The sequence below is a fragment of the Rosa rugosa genome, chromosome 7 (genome assembly GCF_958449725.1).
Source record: "Rosa rugosa chromosome 7, drRosRugo1.1, whole genome shotgun sequence".
NCBI classification, from domain to species: domain Eukaryota; kingdom Viridiplantae; phylum Streptophyta; class Magnoliopsida; order Rosales; family Rosaceae; genus Rosa; species Rosa rugosa.
In genome coordinates this window covers 914,139-933,908 of record NC_084826.1, presented here as the reverse complement: position 1 = coordinate 933,908, position 19,770 = coordinate 914,139, and the positions used below count along the sequence as shown (strand labels likewise).

Below are 19,770 nucleotides of genomic sequence, written 5' to 3'. Positions count from 1 at the left end.
TTCAAAACTTGTAAAAGTGTCGTAAGAGGTGTAATTACCATTATTAGAACAAAAGATTACACAAAGTAGGACTCAAATTACAATTTTGAGAACAAATTTGTTCTCACTTTGTAAGTGTGGGTATGGGATACATACCAGCACACTAGAATTTCCCCTTAATTAGTAGCCATATCTATCAGCTTAATTAATTAGCATATATAAAACATGCATATTGCAGAAGATCGAAGACATGCAGCTTTAATTTTGTTGTCCATGCCAACAATTGATGGCAAAGTGCAATCAGTTCATCGATCCACTGTATCGTTGATTAATTTGAGGGCTTTTGTCACCTTCCTCTGTCGTGGTGAAGTGTCTTTCCATATTGGAATCTCCCAGACTGCAGGTACGGTATTGGTGCAACAGTACTGCGCTCTTCTAGAGCTTCTCTCAAGGCTCTGTAAACAGCCTGGTCGAGCCATGCAAAATAAAAAAAGACATGAATATCTAAAGTACGTGTATCTGTGAAATTGACTTCCAGCTAGATATATATTATACGATGAGGAGTGGAGGGTATAAAAGAAAGAGCCTCGCTCACTACTGAAATAACGAAAATAATTCAAAATTAAAAATACCTCAACTATCCCAGTATACGTCATTGGTTAATGAATCAAAGTCATAATTAAAAACTGCCTTGCCAATGATGTCCAGTGTTAAATGAGAGAAAAGTGACTCCATCTCTACATCTTCCCCATTAGATGCAGCAGTATCAAGCTTTTCGCAAAGCCTCACTGGAGCTTGTCTGAAGAGTTTAATTAATCATAGCTGCTACATACTACAGATTAATGGTCATGCAGCAAAAGATAGTTACAAATAGTTTAGATGACCTCTCATTACTTTCCATATATAAGAAAAGGAAGCATGTAAAACAAGTGGCCAGGTAAAATACCTTCAGATGCAATGCAGGGACTATAGCAAGTTTTCGAACACGCCATGTTTCATAATCTGCTGGCCGGGATGAGTCCTTTACCCATGACAAAGTCTAGAACTTCAGCCAAGATTCCCTGTTAATAAAGTAGCAATCAATTGAGAGCGAGAGAGCAATCTGGTGGGAGATTAGTTAACTAGTTTACCTTTGAATAAGCCTTTGAATTATCCCTTAATATATGTTTGGCAATGGCAGGATCAGATACTATCAAAAAGGCTAGGAGTACTACAGCAAAGATTATCTAAAGTTGAGACCAAAAAGAGAATGACCAAGCAATTCAACAAAACCAGTAGCATATTTGTCATGAAAATCAAGTAGGTTAATAGGCTAAAAGAAACATCTTAGAAACTACCAACCTTTGGTCCAAGGGTCAGCCTGAAAATGCCCCCATATGTGAGTTAAAGCTTATATAGGGGAACAAAAAAGGCCTCATTCTGAACTACACTAGTAATGATCCTTTTGCCTGTGGAATTCTTGGACCTTGTTGATATGTATCTACCCAATTGAATAAAAAGTCTAGAATCTCCTTCCGAACACCCAACTTCGACAAACCATTCTTCAGTGGACATGGATAACTAGTTACCACATTCAAATTAAATGAACCCAGAGTTATGAATAAAGACAAAAACAATGCAAGTATATTAGCACAAATTCACAATGCCGGCCGTAATATTAGCATTAACCAAACAAATATAATTAAGCATTTCCATCACAAAACAATAACATTAAAACAGATTATAGGCTTATCCCATCAGCTTAAATATGTTCAAAATCCAGTGGACTAGTTTAATTTAATCGGCAAATGAAATCAATCATAGCTGAAACCAAACACATAGCTCATACCCAGATTTGTTCACATCAGTGTCCACTGAATGAGGTCCTCTTCAAAGAGGAAGAGCATGTAATGACCGAGAAACCAATATTTTCTGCAAAACCCACCAAAATGATAAAAAAGAAGTAGAGAATCCAAAACAAAAGAAACTCAAGATTGAAACTTCTTTTTTGGTAGAACACAAAAGGTTGAAACTTTACTACTTTAGTGGAATTGGACCTCTCTGCTTTGTGGGTCTGAGTAGTCTATTCGTTCGGGGGTTGGTTTGGATGGTTTTGGCGGGGACGAACTGAAGCAGAGGAATAGTGGCAGCCATTGGTTACAGGAATGCCACAAAATTGAATGATGCAGTTGAGAATAAGTGACCAACTGAAAAGAGAGGAAGATGATCATGCAGCAAAGGCCAAACCCAAATGTGGCGGTTTTCTAGTGCACACGGTAAGTGTTGGAAATTTGAAAAATTTATAAAGTGGTAGTCCAATTGCATCAACAATGTTAATTCGGTTTGTGTAACAGAAAATCATATTATTACAATTTCATGAAATGTTATCACTACAGTTTGGTTTAATGAACATTTTATAACACACATATGTGGTTGGTAGTAAGATAAAATGGGGTTCATTTATCCTTATGGTTTAGGGTTATTGAGTTTGGAAATTTACAGTTGATTCCCTCCAATTATAGTTGGCCAAGTTTGGGCATTGAACTTCAACCATTTAGGAGATGTGCTTGAATCACCGTGCTTTTTGGATCCTTTTTGATATATCGATTACCTAAAACTAATCAGCAGAAGAAAATTAGTATATTGAAGTGTCGACATAATTCGTCTTATGATATGAATCTGTTAACTAAATTCAATCTGAATGGTCAGTTGTTTCTTGGAGAGAGTAAAGATATTGAAGAAACAAGAACTTTCATGTAGAAATGAAAGAAAAACTCATGCTTTATACAAAGTACATGGGGATCAAAAGATTTGAGAAAAACAAAAAACAAAAAATAATAAAACTAAAAAAAAAACAAACAACAACAACAACACTAGTTTTTTTTTTAAAGAAACAACTCTATTTTTCTTCCAACACAAATGAAGCCAGAATCTCGCCCAAAGTGTAGGACCATTTGTAATGCTATACGCTGATATTGCTGAGAGAGCTGATCACAACTTCTTCACTAAGAGATTGACTCCCTGCTCAGGCTCAATGACCAACCTTATTGCTGGTTTGTGGCAATACTTGGAAGATAGGGAGAAAGAAAATTTAGAGAGAATAAGAGCTACTAGTATTTTGAGCTCAATCATGGCCAAGTTCTGCCCAAGACACACTCTTGGTCCAACCCCAAATGGCATGTACAAGTGAGGAAGCTTACAAGCCCCGGTAATTCCATTTGCAAATCTTTCTGGGTTGAACTTGTAGGCATCTGGTCCCCATACTTCAGGGTCAGTGTGCAATGTCAGTACCATAACCCATAGGTTCACACCCTTGGGAACAAATATGCCCCCAAATTTCATGTCCTTGAAGGCCTCCCTTGATACCACAGACACCGGTGGATAGAGACGCAACGATTCATGAATTACCATTGTTAGCTGCAAATACAAACCAAATATTTTTCATTGTGTGAAATAAAAGTGGGAGTACATATTTTATACCAGTACGTACCACTATATATTAGTACCTGTTTCATCTTACGGAGCATGTCAGCATCTGGAATCTGGCCACCACAAACTTGAAGAACCTCGGCGCGGACGCGTTCTTGCCATTCTTGATTTGAAGCCAACAACATGAGCAACCATGTGGCAGAGACTGCAGTGGTCTCATAACCAGCCAAGTAGATGTTCTTGCAGTTATCAACAATGAACCGATCAGTCTCCGCTTGGCTTAGGTCACTGTTTTTGGCACCCTCAAGAACCATTTGCAACAGGTCATTCTCATATGCACCTTCCGCTCTCTGCTTCACAACTTGGAGTATCAAATTGTGAACCTCTTTTTCTAGTCCCCATGCTTCTCTTCTGTTCTTTGTAGGAAGATGCCTATAGAGCACATTTTTTAGAAATTAAGGTACGAGGCCTCCCCTAAATAATGTTAAGACAATTATTGTGCCCTAAAAGCTTAATAAATAGCAAATAATATATCAAGCTATCATATTCAGTAATTAACATAACATCGTTACCTCATTCCAGGAATCCCTGTGGCCAAGCATTTCCTAGACATGGCTTCTTGGAGATCTCTTAGTTTGTGAAAGATCACTTGCCCACTGGCAAAGTTGCTTCCAAAACAAGCTCTTGAGATAACATCTCCCGAGAAGCTTCTCATGTCCTCATCAATATTGATATCTGCCACCCCACCCTCTTCATCAATCCTACTTTTCCATGACTCTTGCAATGTAATCGCAGATTCTGTGATAAGATTTATCATCCCCTACAAGTTTAAGAACATATGAATTTTCAGAAAAACATAAACTAACCGGTTTTTAATTTTCACTGGTATTAGTCACTAATATTATACCTTAACCTTGTCCATGTATAATTGTGGAGCAAGGACTTTTCTCTGATGTGCCCAAACAGCACCATTTGAAGTTAGAATGCCTTGGCCAAGCAAAGGGCCACGCTCTTTGAACTGATAGGTAGGCTTCCCCAAGTCCAAAGATGTGCATGTGGTTATTTCTCTCACAGCTTCAGATTCATTCACATACAATATTTGTGTGTTGCCAAGGGAGAAGTTGAACACTTGACCTGCATATGATCAGCTAGCCCCACATCAATCAGAATGTACAAGATAATTATCTGACGACAGAAGTCCAAAAGTGTTAACTGAAGTTACTTAATTTCGACCAAGTATCCTAGATAGATATCTTCCATGCTGATTAAAATGGAATTACGTACGTACCATATTTGTTTCTCCATTCTTCAAAGAAGGGAAAGAGAGTAGCAGCAAGGTTGTGGGAGGCTAGGAGTTGAGTAGTGGTAGCGTCTTGGGTTGGGGACTTTTGAGCCTTCTTGATCTCCTTGATATTTCCGAGCAAGAAGGTAGGAGGCGGTCCAACAATGCCTTGCTTCCTCAGGATTGATCTTAGCTTCTCCGGCTTCATCACCAAGGCATTGTATAGACGAGCAAACAAACCCAGGAAAGCAATCAACGCAAAGGACATGAGCATCTTTTCAGGCTCCATGACTATGCTATATTTGGACGGCCGGCCTGTCTATGCTCGCAGCTTATTTGAGGTAGTAGTGTGACCCCGTACTGAATATGTCACCACTTCCTTGTATATATATAATATAGGATCAAATAATTGGTCAGCCAGAGTCGGAGTCTCCGACCATTAATAATTTATTTGTGAATTGTGAACATGATGTGATTAGATGGTGACAAATTAAGAAACTCAGCCGGCAATTTCATAAAGATGTAGACTTCTTCTTCTTATTATTATTATTTTTATTTTTATTTTTTTTTCTTTTAAGAGATATTTAAATCAAGGTCTAATTTCGTAGTTTAATAGTGGATGCCCGGTCACTTTTTCTTTGTTAATTGCAGTCCATTGACTATTTGTTCGGTCCAATTTGCCCCTTCAAGTCAAGAAAGGAAACAAATTTAAATTACCCAGTCTAAATGGGAGGCTCATCCCCATGTCCAGACATTTTATTGAAAGTAGAATAATACAAGAGAATATATAGGCATCATAGTTTTTTTTTTTTTTAAGGGTAGTATTTTTCTTTAGTTAAATAGTATGGATCGGAACCTAGGATCAACCTAGCTTAAACATACGTAAGTCACGTACCTATCCATGGACCATGGTTCAATATTAGTGGTCCTCGATCAACGACGACGCCAAGTCAAGAAGAACTAGTGGCCGGCGTAGAATAGAAGGGAGTTTTCCCTATTACAGTATCTCATTGCGTGGGTCCTCGATCAACGACGACGCCAAGTCAAGAAGAACTAGTGGCCGGCGTAGAATAGAAGGGAGTTTTCCCTATTACAGTATCTCATTGCGCGGGTCCTCGATCAACGACGACGCCAAGTCAAGAAGAACTAGTGGCCGGCGTAGAATAGAAGGGAGTTTTCTCTACAGTCCTGATCACCTGGTCAGCAACTGACCAGGGATCATTTGCTCAATCACCGTCCGATTGAAATCGGACGGTGAGTGAGCAAAAATTCCATGGTCAGCAGCTGACCATTGGAACGGGATCGGTTTTCTCTATTACAGTATCTCATTGCGTGACTGAACCAAACTCTTCTTAGACTTTGAGTACCGGCCTCATCAAGGCAGAACACCGGTTTTGACTAACTGACTAAGAGTACCGGCCTCATCAAGGCCTTCAATACTCAGCGCAACGATAAAACTTTCTTTACAAATGCGAGATAGTTAGAGATAGAACTCCACGTACACTCTTCTATGAATGTTTGTTACTTTGCTAGCTCAGTTGTTTATAGTTTAGTTTCACCAAAGTTAAAGGTAATTCGTCGAAAACGTTGTTACTTTGAATTCTCTCACTCTAATCTTTAGAGAATTTTAACAAATATCTTACTCTTACGATACATGAAGCCACTATATGTATTAGAGTTGACAATATTGGTGCCTACAGTTGGACTCGGATATCGTTGTCTTCGTGTTCTTTTTATTTTATTGGTTTGCTTGATGTTGAATTTATGCTTATGTCCACAACAAGCTCAATCAGTCTTCATGTGAAAAATGGTTGCCGACTCTTTTGGAACATATATTTCTTCCGCTGTTCATACTCAAATTGACCGCTAGCTATAACCAAAACTGAAAACTCAGCTACCACATGCGTACGTATTGGCCAACTTGTAAAGTCTCTCTATGATTTTATTTTCATTGGACTCATGATTAGGCATACTTATGATTCCCCACTGTTTAACATAGGAAGTGCATATTTGACTTGATGCATATTCTCTCACAAGCGTACGAATCGTGTCAAGGGAAGTATATGGACCTTAGTTTATCGTACCTCGGGGATTAGGTGTTGGACCTAACTGAGGTAATTGGCTCTAGGACAACCCAAATGCATACAATAAAAATATAAAATAAAATAAAAACTATAAACAATCAAGGCACCAAGCCTTGACAATGCTCGGCTTAGTTCACACAAAGCCTATTCAAAGCCACCAACTTGTAGCCTCAAGATGGATATACACAAATGAGTCGATGAATTCAATGGTTTAGAGTTGATTTGAACTTAACAAAAAGTAATAAAATGTAAAGCGATTACTAAAAATGCAAAGAAACCAAAGAAAGTGTAAGCAATATAAATGAGAATGTCGGGTGCTAGGGAGGTTCCTTCACCCAAATCTCATGTGTCGGAAGCTAATACCAGAGTCATCATGGAATGGACATTATGTTAGATTGTTATTTATGAAAAGATTGAAAAGAGATAAGAGGCCTGGAAATCCAGGGACTAAGAGAATTCAAAGAACACAGGTCGTCGGCGGATTTTGGGGTTTCCTTCAACCTGGGCTCTTTGTGATCTCCGAGAAAGCAATCTTCGATGCAGTGATTGGATTCGTCGAAAATTGGGGTTTGCTTCAATGTGGGCTCTTTGATTTGGCTTCTCACTTTGAGAAATTTGTTTTCCATCTTGACCTACCCAGAAACACACTTTCTTCTACTCCTGTCAAGTTTTCTTGAATTGTTCAGTATATTTAGGTCGTAATTTGGCTTTGTGAAGGGCTCATCTTCTTTGCAAGGTTTGTTAATCCATAGTCATGAATCCAAGTTACACTTCTCTCATTTTTCATTCTTAATTTTTTACATTCAGTTTTTTCTATTGGGGTTTGTGGATCACAATTAATAGATCAGTTAGGCCATCTCCAACCGAAAGGGCGCTAAAAATAGCCTTGGGGCTAAATTTTAGCCCTAAATTCTTTACTATTCATCGATGTAACAGCAACCGTCTTCAACCCGTCAAGGCTAAATTATAGCCCTAAAATATATTTTAAACATTTGAATGTGTTATATATATATATATATATATATAGGATTTTTCTTAGCTGCGGACGTCCTTACCGAAATTTCGGTACGGATTTCCGGTTTTCACCCACTTTCCGATCACATATTTTGATCTTAACTGTTCAGTTTTTAGGTCCTAATGTATAGATCATCTTCAGCCAATTTGGTGATCGTTAAGGCATCCAAAACTGCAATTTACACGAACGAACCGAATCTGTCGAACCGGAACCGTTCGTGTACATTGTTGAATACAGTTGTTTAGTAGAGACTCATGATAGTATTTCAGGATGTTCTCTAAGTGCGTATTGTAATCAGGGGTTTAGGCTCAATGCCCCCCCCCCCCCCTTGTATTCGACAGTTTCATTAATCAAGGCTTGAGGGCAGCCGCACCACCCTTCATTCAAAAAAAAAAAAAAAAGAGCTATCACAAATTCACAATATACATGTGATCGGATCTCTCCAGTATACATGCACATGCAGTTGAACTTATAAGAGTATTTTTAAATAAATAATATTATATATATATATATATATATATCCAACATATCAACATATATCGGGCTTAAATATTACGCATGTCAAGTCACATACCATTACTTGAGAGGGGCTAGTATATAATGCATGAACTTTTTAAAGTGAATTTTTTATTACATCAACAACTGAATTATAACAACTAGTTTTTTGTGAGTCGAACTCACGACATCTCACTTACAAATGAGAGTCTTATGCTACTAGACCAAATGGTACTGGGCAATGCATGAACTTAAATACATAATCAGATAAACTTTACCTATAAACAGGACATATATATATATATATGTGTGTGTGTGTGTATTTCTTGCTATGTTCATACTAAATTAGCCGCTAACTATAACCAAGACCCAGCTATGACGTATGTACCGGCCAACATGTATAAGTCTCTCTATATGACTTTATTTCCTAATGTACTCATGATTAGGCATAGAAATAATTTTCCACTTTTCTAACAGAGGAAGTGCATATTCTATGACCAAAATGAAAGTTGACAGGCCAATTTTTTCAATACAGTGTGCATCACAAAATTAACCCAACATAGAAGATGAAAACAGCAAACTTTGTAGTACCAAAGTCTGAAGCAACAACCCTGACACAGGGTATTATTATTGGTACTTTAAATTCTAGCTAGAATGAAATCGTCAAAAAAAAAAAAAAAATTCTAGCTAGAATGAAAATCAAACAACTGAGATTTATTTAATGTATATATTAGTCTGCCGGTAGCTCCAACATACAGACGGTAATTTCTCTGACGACTAGTCCCAAGTACAGACTCACTTTCCACCACCATTGTCCGATGCTACACCTAAAGCGTGAAAATCAATTCAAGTAGAATATGTATGTGGTTGATCAGGAACTTAGGTGAATACAAGTTCAGCTGCATATGCAGAGAATCTGTTAATTAATGAGATAAATTACTTATAACAGCCACATACCGTTGGGTTTTGTGAGGAAGACTCGCAGATGAGGGTCCAAAGGTAATCCCATGACTTCAAACATGGGATCATAGCATCCGTTTACAATAAGGGGCCTGCAGGCAATTAGGGGTTCATTAGTTTCAAGGTAGTTATACTTACTAAGCCTTAAACCCTTGAGTTGAAGTAATTAGTGGTCAATCAGTTAATTACTTAGGGTTTGGAGCAGGGATGTTAATGCTAGAGTTCTGCACTAGTTGGCTGGAACCTTGAGCTTGATTTGGAGAGAACCAACTAGATTGTTGAGGATTGGGTGGTGGTGGTAGGTAATCCTCATGCCAACTCGAGTCTGTTATCTATATAAATGTATTGAATGTTTCATAAATCAAAACAAAAGGCAAACAATATGAGTCAGCAACAAAAAGCAAAATAGAGAATAATTTAGATCATCTCTAACAATAATATATAGTCATTCTTTAAACTAAAAATTAGCCTTAAAAGATGAAACATACATACTTGTTTAACAATTCTATTCTAGAAATGCTTGTAAAAAAATTAAAATATTTTATTTAACTTTGTTAGAGGTTTACATGGTATATGTTTCAAAAATATCTGACAGAGGTTTACATTCTCTCTATCTTGGCTCATTAGTTATTTTGGAGAGCATATCCTTTAGCAACTTTTTTTTTTTTTTTTTTGAATCAAGGAAATAACTTTATAGATAGAAACTCAAAAAGAGTTTTTTTTTTTTTAGGGGAAAATGTCAACTCTTTATTCAATACTTAAACGAAATTACAATCATAAGAAAGTACATTAAGAATAAAATTTGGGGGAATGTTTTCCCAAACTAAAGAAGATCTAGACAGAGAAACTCAAAAAGAGTTTATTACAAGCCTATCGTAATACCTCCAGATAGCATTTGTGGAGTGTTATCAAATTACTAGAAATTTGTGTTAGCCTAAGGACAGAGTGGCCATTACATACCCTTCCGCTGCCATCTACAGACAGAACAAGAAGATGTGGTAGTACCCACAATGGTACATAGAGATAGGTCCACTCATTTGACATGTCATGCTCCGCCATTACAGAATAGCTCGAATCCTCCTTCAGTACTACTCTAGAAGATTCGCAAGTACCACCAATTTCGAACATAGTTGTAGTTTGTTGGATCAAGCCGCTGGGATCCCAAATACGAAACTCTAGAGAACTAGAGCCTATCATTTTGGTCCACGAATGGGCCCTATCATTTTGGTCCACGAATGGGCCCAAATCCAAACAACATTCTTAAAAACTTTGAACACCCCATTAGGCGCTAGAATTGGTTTGGGCCTTAGAATGGTTTTGGGCACCCAATTGGGCCTCAGATTTGATTTGGGCACCCGATTGGAGTTGGGCCTCCCAATTGCTCTGGTCATCACCAATACCGCCGTCGTCAACTGCTTTCCGGCAGCTTCCACGCCGACTTTCTCCTGCGCTTCTGCCATCAACGGCTCCGCATCAATCCTAATCAGACTCTCATCCTCCAGAACTGCCGCCGTAGCCATTGAGACCTTCGGCCGGAGCCCCTGTCCCTCCTCTATGTCGCCGGTAACTGGCCCAGGATCACGCGTTACTACAAGATCTAGCCAGCACGCACTCGCCGCCGCACCCCTTGAACGGATCATGAAGTAATTTGCCTTCGTCTCTACACATCGAAGCACCACTGCCTTGCCAACTGACATAGGTCCAAACGCCGTCAAAGCCACTGCTTTAAGCTCCCCTCTGGGAGGTCAAGCACGACCCGGTTCAACGGAGACTTCCTCCCTTGTCATCGTGCATCGAAGGTTCACGCCACCACCCAATAACCACTGTCGGAGTCCGGCAAGCACTCGGGATTCCAGGGGCTTTGGTCGATCAATCTCCCTTGATAGAGAGATTGGCTTCGATTTTCTGAAAGGCTTCGGAGGGATGAGGACAGATCTTAAAGCGTGGATAGAAGGACTCCACTTAGAGAGGAGGCCGGCACCGGCCACCATTGGAGAAAAACCGAAACCAGTGCGGCTAGGGTTTTTCATTTTCATAGTGAAATAGAAAAATAAGAGATTAAGCGATTATCCTTTAGCAACTACATCAATCTCATAAGTGGCTATTTGTTTTAACTTTTAGCTATCTGTCTCCTAAATATAGAGAGCGAGATGATGGTCTCTATTTTTTTTGTTAATTCAAAAGATTTAATTTAAGTTGTTATGTTAAATTCATTTAAACCATTTTATTTTTTCATTCAATAAATTATTTAAATTCAAAACTAGATAAACAGAGAGAAATTGATGCACACGTCTTTTTTTTTGAATAGAAGTTGATTGTTATTCAATAAATCAACAGCCAATTGGCCATAGCTTACAAAACTTACATAAGCAGTCCGGCAAGAAAATCCGGAAAACCTATCCAAGCTAAAGCAAACTAATTAAAATCAATGGGAAGCTCACATTGAAGCAAGCCTGCCCAAGCATAAGAAAGTTTCGCCTCCTACGGAAAGAAATCATTCAACTAGCCCTCACTTGCCAGTCACGCAATTGTGGTACAAGCAAGAAACTAGAAACGTCATAGAAGACTCATAGAAACCTAATCACACTCAAACAAGCTTAAGACCCCAATCAAAGCAATTAAACAATAGCCAGCTCCTTCCCAGACGAGTTGGAGCTGATAGTTGCACCATCATTGTTACCTTCATCTTTCTCATTCCTCAAAGTACGCTTATTCCTTCATCCAACAGGACGGCCTTTTTTCCTTGGAGCTGTCCCTAACGAAATCGAAACCTCCACCAACTCACCAAGGTGAAATTCCGGAGGTATGAAAGCCAAACTAGGCTTAAAACTCTTCTTTTTCACACCCAAGGTAAAATATTTTCCTGAATTTACCCCAACATCCAGGCCATTTATATTGGCCCCTGCAGCAAAGTAGTCTGGCCCAGTCCCATGAAGCCCCGGCCCAATCCCATGCAGCCCCGACCCAAGGCCATGCTGAGCAATCCCAGTCAACCCTAATTCAAAATTAGGGTTTGCCGCCGAATTTTCCGGAACGCGTACAGAGCTCCTCGCGGCCGGCGAACCCGATCCCATCACCAGCGTTCCAGCCACTTCCGCCACTCCAGAAACCTCTGGCACACCTAGTCCCACCGTCGCCAGCATCTCTGGCCCAGCAACCAACCCAGAAACAGTCACTTTCGACGCCGCCAACCCACCTGGGTGTGCATCCACTGCGCGGTCCGACACCCCTAGAGCCAGCGCAGCGCGCCTCCGCCTCCAATCTGCCATCACATATACCCCCACCATGACCGAAAAAGCCACAAGCCGCACACAGCCCATGACATTTTTCATACTGGAGTTCCACCACCACCGAGACCGTCGAAGAGAATTGAAAGGTCCGCCGCGCCCAAATCCTCCGTCGAACGTCCTGTACCACACGGATCCTCTGAATCGGATCCTTCCGCTGCACCGCCCCCTGATCAACCCGAACGAAGGAACCCAGGGCTCGTCCAATTAGGGTTAAGGCCTTCTCGTTGCGCATAGCAATGCGCAACCCCTTCACCGCCACCCAAACCTCCAGGAGATGCAATGGAGCCGCCCCGAGATCTGAAACGCCATCATAGTCTGCTAGCAGCAACATAGAGTTGTTGTAAAACCATGGACCGCTTGAGAGAATCCGATTCTTCACTTCACTATCCTTGAATTGGAAGACAAAGATATCCTCCTCCTCCTGCCGGATCAGAACTCTCTCCTTCAACCCCCAAACGTTGGAGATCGCCGCCGAGAATGACGGGATCACCACCGTCTTCTTGGATAAAAGCCGACCGCAAAGGTAGAAGAATGAATCATGGATTGCATCCTCTCCTCCAACAAGGCTCACCATGGCCTCCTCAGAAAGTGCAGGAGGAGCCACCGTGTTCTCCTCCGCCATCGCGCCGCAACTCGATCAATGGTACGGCTAGGGCAGAGAAACCCTAGCAGAGCAAAGTCGACAGTGTTGAAGAGGGAAGTATCCTTTTTTGATGCACACGTCTTTGAAAAGTGGCTAGCCAAAATAGCATTTTAGCTAACATTTAGAGCATCTTTAGCAATGCTAGCCATTTTTGAGTCAAATTTTAGCTAAAGTAGCTAAAAAGTCATTTTAGCTAGCCACTCTAGAATTACGTCTGCATCAATGCTCTCTATTTTAGCTAGTTTTGAATTTATATTATTTTTTAAATGAATATTAAATAGTTTAAATGTATTTATAAATTACATAAAATAACTTAAAATGAATGTTTTAAATTATAGAGAGCCTTAGAGCCTCATCCCGCTCTCTATATTTAGAAACGAGATAGCTAAAAGTTATAATAGAGAGCCACTTAGGAGTCTGGTGCAGCTGCTAAAATAGATAAAAAGCTAAACATGCTCTCCAAAATAGTTAAGAAGCCATAATAGAGAGTCTGCTAAAGATGCTCTTAGATGCTCTAAATTACTTTGCTAAAGTTAATTTTGGCTAATAATTGACTAATAAATAGCTAGCATTGCTAAAATGTTCTAAAATACTATGTTGAAGTTAATTTTTGATGCAAACTTAGCTACAATATATATGAATATTAATTTAGCAACTTTTTCAGAGATGCTCTTAGAATATATGAAAGAATAGTAGTATACTAGTACATACCCTTGGAGGCCTCAATGGCGTGTGATCTTGATCAATTGGTTCTCCATATGGATTTCTATTCATTGGGAAGCCAAACATTCCCTGCTGATCGAAAATGGCTTTTTAGATATCTAGTTAATTGAGTTTTATGAAAATTATGAAAAATAAAGAGCAGATATTTGTTTTAGCTAGATCAATGAGACACATCAAAGGTGCTACTTCTATCGTCACGGACTCAATTCAAATCATCATTATTAGTTCCTTATTTCAATAACCCTCAAATGTCCAATTGCTACGTTAAATTAAAAAATTAGAAAGTATAATATATGGAGGATAAAACGGTAACTTAAGTACATAGAAAATAAAATGAAAACACAAGGATAAAAGAAATATAATGTGGGTTTAGTTTCAAATTAAAGTAACTCCACTTAAGTTTTTAGATGCCTTGTAGTTTGAGAAAAAAAATAAAACTTAATAAAAGTAGTTACCAATTGTACAGAGCTGCTCATCTAAACGACATCTTTTAGAGACAGTAAGAGACAAGTGCATCTGATGGTGAGGATAAGTACACATATTTAAATTGTTATAATTTCAGCATTTAAATTTAATACATGTGGTTGAGATCCACTTGTCTCTCACAGTTAGGGCTGTCAATTCCGACACGACCCGATAACACGACTCGAAACCCGCACGAAATAAAGCGGGTTGAACCCGCACGATGAAAAAGCGGGTCAGCCATGGGTCAACCCGTCATGACCCATTTAATAAATGGGTCGGCCACGGGTCAACCCGCCAACACGAAGTGAACCCGTATAACCCGATTATGCTATACTTCATCCTGAAATTTTAGACGTTGGGAGTATTTGATCATAGGATTAGACAATTTGAAATATTTTGCTTTATAATTATTGGATTTAATTATTTATGAATTATATATAATTATTTATATTCTTCGTCTTGTGGAGTTTTTAGTGAATTTAATCAATTTATGCATTTTTTTAGTTAAATGGGTTAAGCGGGTTGGAAACGGGTAACCCGTTTAATAAATATGTTGAGTTTGAGTTTAAATTTTTGACACGATTATTAAATGGGTTGGGTTTGGGTTTGTATCTTGCGACACGACAAATACCTTGACCCGACACGAACCCAACTCGACACGACCCATTGACAGCCCTACTCACAGTCCCTAAATTGTCCCTCATGTGAACAAGACTAACCAATTGTATATATAAAAAATAAATTAAGAAAAAAAGCCAATGAACACGTGCGTGAGCACATATGAAGAGGCTAGTATTCAATTAAATCCAAAATATGTCAATATAGATTGGTTAGAGTCGAATGAGCTAGACATACGTGTTGGTTTGATGTATAACCATAAATGGGGTCGTTTAATTAGTCACAAAAAAGAAAAGGAAAAACAAAAAGAAGCATTACAACGTAGAGTTTGAATCATCAATCTTCCAATTACTTTTTTTAATATTATCACTTCATTCCTTTTATCTTTTGGCCGGCTTAAACTGACACATTTCTTGTTCTACATGGTGATCAATTGGCATGTTTTGGAATTGCTTGATGTACAGATACGCAAGACATGAAGCTAGAGATAACACTAATTAAAAAGAGTTACAATGTTTTTTGAAAGATAAAAATAGATATCTTTCTCGAATTTTCATTAAAAAGTTTCAGTGTCTTTTAACGAATTAGAATCTTCCACATAAACACCGCTGGATATGTAATTGATGATCAAACTTGTAATGATCATATGGAGAAACTATTAACGTCCAATAGCATTTTCTAAACACGAAACTAAGTTTAAAAAACCCTAGCTATCATCCACTCAAAAAAAATCATATATATATATATATATATATATATATATATATATATATATATATATATATATATATAATGGCTGACAAGCAATGTTAACGCAACAAGATATGATTTCAAAAGTTATAGACATATCGAAAAAAAAAACTTATATGTTGGGAAGAACAATACATACTTGTTGATCACTAGACATATTTGCGACTGGAGTTTGATTTAGATCTACGTCTAATGCCTGATTTTTCTGCAATCCTTGAGACTGGATTGCTTGTGGCAGCCTATATGCGATTAATCAAATATGGAGTTGGTGAATTGTACTAATTTCCATATTAAGTTTCTTCCTTTTAAAATTAGGGGGAAACAACAGGTAGAATGCATTTAAATTTTAACTTGGAAATTACAAGGTACAATGTATCATTTGAAATCCATATAGGTGTTATCCTTGATTCCATATGAATACAAATATCTATATATGAAAAGGATATATTCAAGCAAATTTACTATAGACATACCAACAGGGTGGAACTACCCTGGAGTTGCCAAACACGTTTTAAATGTGAAATAAAGGTACAATGTAACATTTGATAAAGTCCATATATAAATAGTATGCGCATGTTTTTTTTTTCCCTTTCATTCCATGTAAATGCTACATAGTGAAACATTCTATTCAAAAAAGTTTACTAGAAATCTGCAAATATCCACCAACCTCCACCACAAAAAAAAAAAAAAAAAAAAAAAAAAAAGAAGACATACATTCATCCAATCTATTAAATGCTGCACCAATTTTTTTTTGAATCAAAAGAGGTCAATCAAATATTATAATTCAGCAAGCAGTATCAAAAACGACACACCCCAGAAGGGCCGAGAGAAAGTGTCGTCTTTTAGGACATACAAAGAACCTATTCTAACCAATTAGAACCTTGCACTCCCGGGCACACCTACCTTTTAGAAAGTTCACGTACCATTATTCTAACAAAGACCAAGATGGTCAGAAGCAGTTTAAATAAAATTAACAACCGAGCAACTGGCCATTGCACTCTTCCAACACTCATAAAAAGAAAAAATTGGTCATAACTTCCTTTAAAAAAGAAGGAAGAGTGACTAAAACAAAAATACAAAATAAAATAACCGGAGAAGCCTTAAGGGCCTTTTGGACCCGAATTCTAGTCCCACAACTAGAGCTGCCACTTGGTTTGGTAATTACCAAACCGATCGAATACCAACCGATACTTTAGGTTTGATAAACCGACTTTTTGGTAATCGAGACCGATAAAACCGAAATCAAAAATTACCGAAAAGGTAGGTTTGGTTTTGGTAAATACCGAATCTACCGATTATCTAAATATTAGCTTTATATACTATGGTTTTCAATACACGTACATGTATATTAAGAAATAAACTTAAAATTTTTCATAATAGTATGAACATTACTCAATATACTACATTAATAGTACATGTAGTTTGAGTAACCTAGTCCAAGATGGTTAAATAACCTAGTTTTATTGAAAATGGCTAAAATTTGATATCATATATACAAAAGAAAGCTATGATTAGTAGATGAATATGAAGTTTACAGTTATAAAATTGAAAAACCTAATTTTGTTCATTCTAATTTATATTACAAAGAATTAGTTGTTATAAAGTTGGTAATACCGAAAACCGAAATACCGAATTTGGTAGACATGATTAAAAACCAAAAATTTTGGTTGGTAATTAGTAGCTCAATGTTGAAACCGAAAGCTTTGATTTTGAAGTTGGTAATACCTATAACCGATTCGAACCGACCGAGTGACAGCCCTACCCATAACCCATAAACCAGAAACAGGCCCAAGAAGCCCAAATCATGAAAATTCTATGGGCACCCCACAACCACTTCCCAGAACTTTCAGGCCACCGGCATCGTGAGTCTGCGATGCCACTGCAAGACACCCTCCACAGAGAGCTTGCACAACCGCCGAAAATCTTCCACCACCGTACCTCGTGCCGCCGCTGAAAAGCTTCGGCGTCTTAAGGCTTTAGATTCTATCTTAATGGCTGTCCACTTACAAAGTTGAGGTTTACTTCTTGGAACCCTCATTGTTTGCTTGTGAATATATATATATATATTAGAGGACGACAATAAGAGCAACTCCAACAGCTTCTCTATAATTTTTGTATTATAAGGAAGTAAAAGTCAAAGCTTTAAGCAATTTTTCTTCTTCAACTCCAACAGATTCCCTAGTTTACAGCAATCTCTAAAATCTCCAAATTCTTCCTTAAAATTTTAGAGATTGCTGTAAATTTAGGGAATTTTGTTTTCTCTCTCCTCACTTTCCTTAAAATGGAGATAGTTATAGGGAATCTGTTGGAGCAAAAGAGGCTCATTTTTCCCTAAAATAGAGAAAAACTAAAATATGGGGAAGCTGTTGGAGTTGCTCTAAATAAAGAGCTATCATAAGACACACAGACACAGATATATATCCAACACATACCAGGCCTAAATATTATGTGTGTCAAAAAAGTCAAATACCATTACTTCAGAGGGGTAGCATGTAATGCATGAATTTAGATAAACTTTATCTATAAACGGCACATATCATGTTTTATATTTTACGCGTGTTAAGAATTTCTTTACACTATTGTCTGAGAAGGTTAACATGCAATGGATGAATGTTCCAAGTGTCATAAAGATCCTAATGACTTTGTGCCTTCTATTTCCGGGAGCTTATGCCGATCTAAGCCTGAAATTTTAGGTAATTTTCATCAGTCCGGCGGAGGGAGAAGAGGGGTTGAGAACAATGAGAAGGAAATCAAGGGATACATCATGACCCTTTCCTTTAGAATGGAGTTGCACAACAAAATCTATTAATGATGATAAAAACTAAATTAACATACATACATAAGCAGGCGACATCTACATTAATTATCAAAAATATGCATACAACTGAAAGCTCGATCTCGTACGGTTAGTTGGCTATAGGCCTATAGCCTAAACATATATGATAAGTTTATATAATCTACTCACCTTTGACTGATCACTGGTCTCTATAGGAACTCCACCGCTGTGTTTCGAGTCTGCCTATAAGGAATGCATGGCAAAGATAGATATGAAGCACCTTGAACATGCAGCAAAAGTAAAGTGACATATAGGCATAATTAAACTTTTTTTTTCTTTTTCTAATCGGAAATATTGCTTTCTTATTTTACTCATTGGGCACCATCCTGGATATGGACAAACATGCAAAATGAAAATGCCAAATGTACCAGTGTAGTTCCAGTTGGCACATATAACATCTCTAATAAAGCTTGCATGTATTATTACTAATTTCAATTTATATCATTATTATTAACGATGTTAATTAGACAAATCGCTCAACCGATATATTGCATTTTCTTTTTATGAGCGTGTTATGGACTATTTTTTTTTTTAGATTTAGTTTGGCAGTGTTTTGTGCTACTTTTATCATCGATTACTATAATATAGATCAATTAGTAGTACCCAATTATCATTCTCATAAGTTAGAAGGTACGTTCCTAGAGAGAATTTGGTTTGATGACCTTCATATTTCCGGTATCAAAATATCTTCATACCACTTTGTCTCAAAAAAGAACTAAAAAATTAATACTCTACATAATGATGGACAACTCTCAGTGAACCTACTTCTTCACTCGCTCACGTGAATAACATATTTCAACATTTTTGATCTTCATAATCCAAACCCTCTACTTAGAAGTTAGAACATAGAGGTGGTAGGTGGCCATAAAATATTCAGACAATAACATAATTATAAAAATTGAAATTATTTTGTTTCTCCTTTTGGTTGCTTTGGACGATGAAGCCCAGATAAAAGCAAAAAAGAAAAAGAAGGCCCACATACATATCATCTCGATCGGGCCAGTGGAGAAGTCCAATAAACCCAGTCCAAATCATGGAGGGAAAACTTGATCACGTCGGTTCATGATTCTGCGAAAGGCGGTTAGCGCAGACCGAGAGCTCTACAAATAGAGGGTACATAATCATATACCTGTTAAGTCTTTTTTGGAATCAAAAACCTGAGTTCTTGCTGAAACCCTCCTAGGCTCCGTTCTTTGTTTTCGTTTTTAGGGTTTTTTGAGTA

At 37.8% G+C, this 19,770-nt stretch overlaps 1 protein-coding gene and 1 long non-coding RNA gene across 2 annotated transcripts; both read right to left on the bottom strand.

Moving 5' to 3' along the window:
- Positions 1–160: 160 nt before the first annotated feature.
- Positions 161–1,035, bottom strand: LOC133721971 (uncharacterized). Its single transcript, XR_009852413.1, has 3 exons — positions 926–1,035; positions 612–811; positions 161–445 (listed from the first exon to the last, which is right to left on the bottom strand). It is a non-coding gene; the product is annotated as an uncharacterized LOC133721971 (long non-coding RNA).
- Positions 1,036–2,688: 1,653 nt separating this feature from the next.
- On the bottom strand, positions 2,689–5,069 carry LOC133721199 (cytochrome P450 714C2-like). Its single transcript, XM_062147749.1, has 5 exons — positions 4,676–5,069; positions 4,295–4,521; positions 3,960–4,207; positions 3,465–3,819; positions 2,689–3,375 (listed from the first exon to the last, which is right to left on the bottom strand). The coding sequence occupies exons 1-5, from the start codon at positions 4,956–4,958 to the stop codon at positions 2,950–2,952; spliced, it is 1,539 nt and encodes a 512-aa protein (XP_062003733.1). The 5' UTR covers positions 4,959–5,069; the 3' UTR covers positions 2,689–2,949.
- Positions 5,070–19,770: the final 14,701 nt, after the last annotated feature.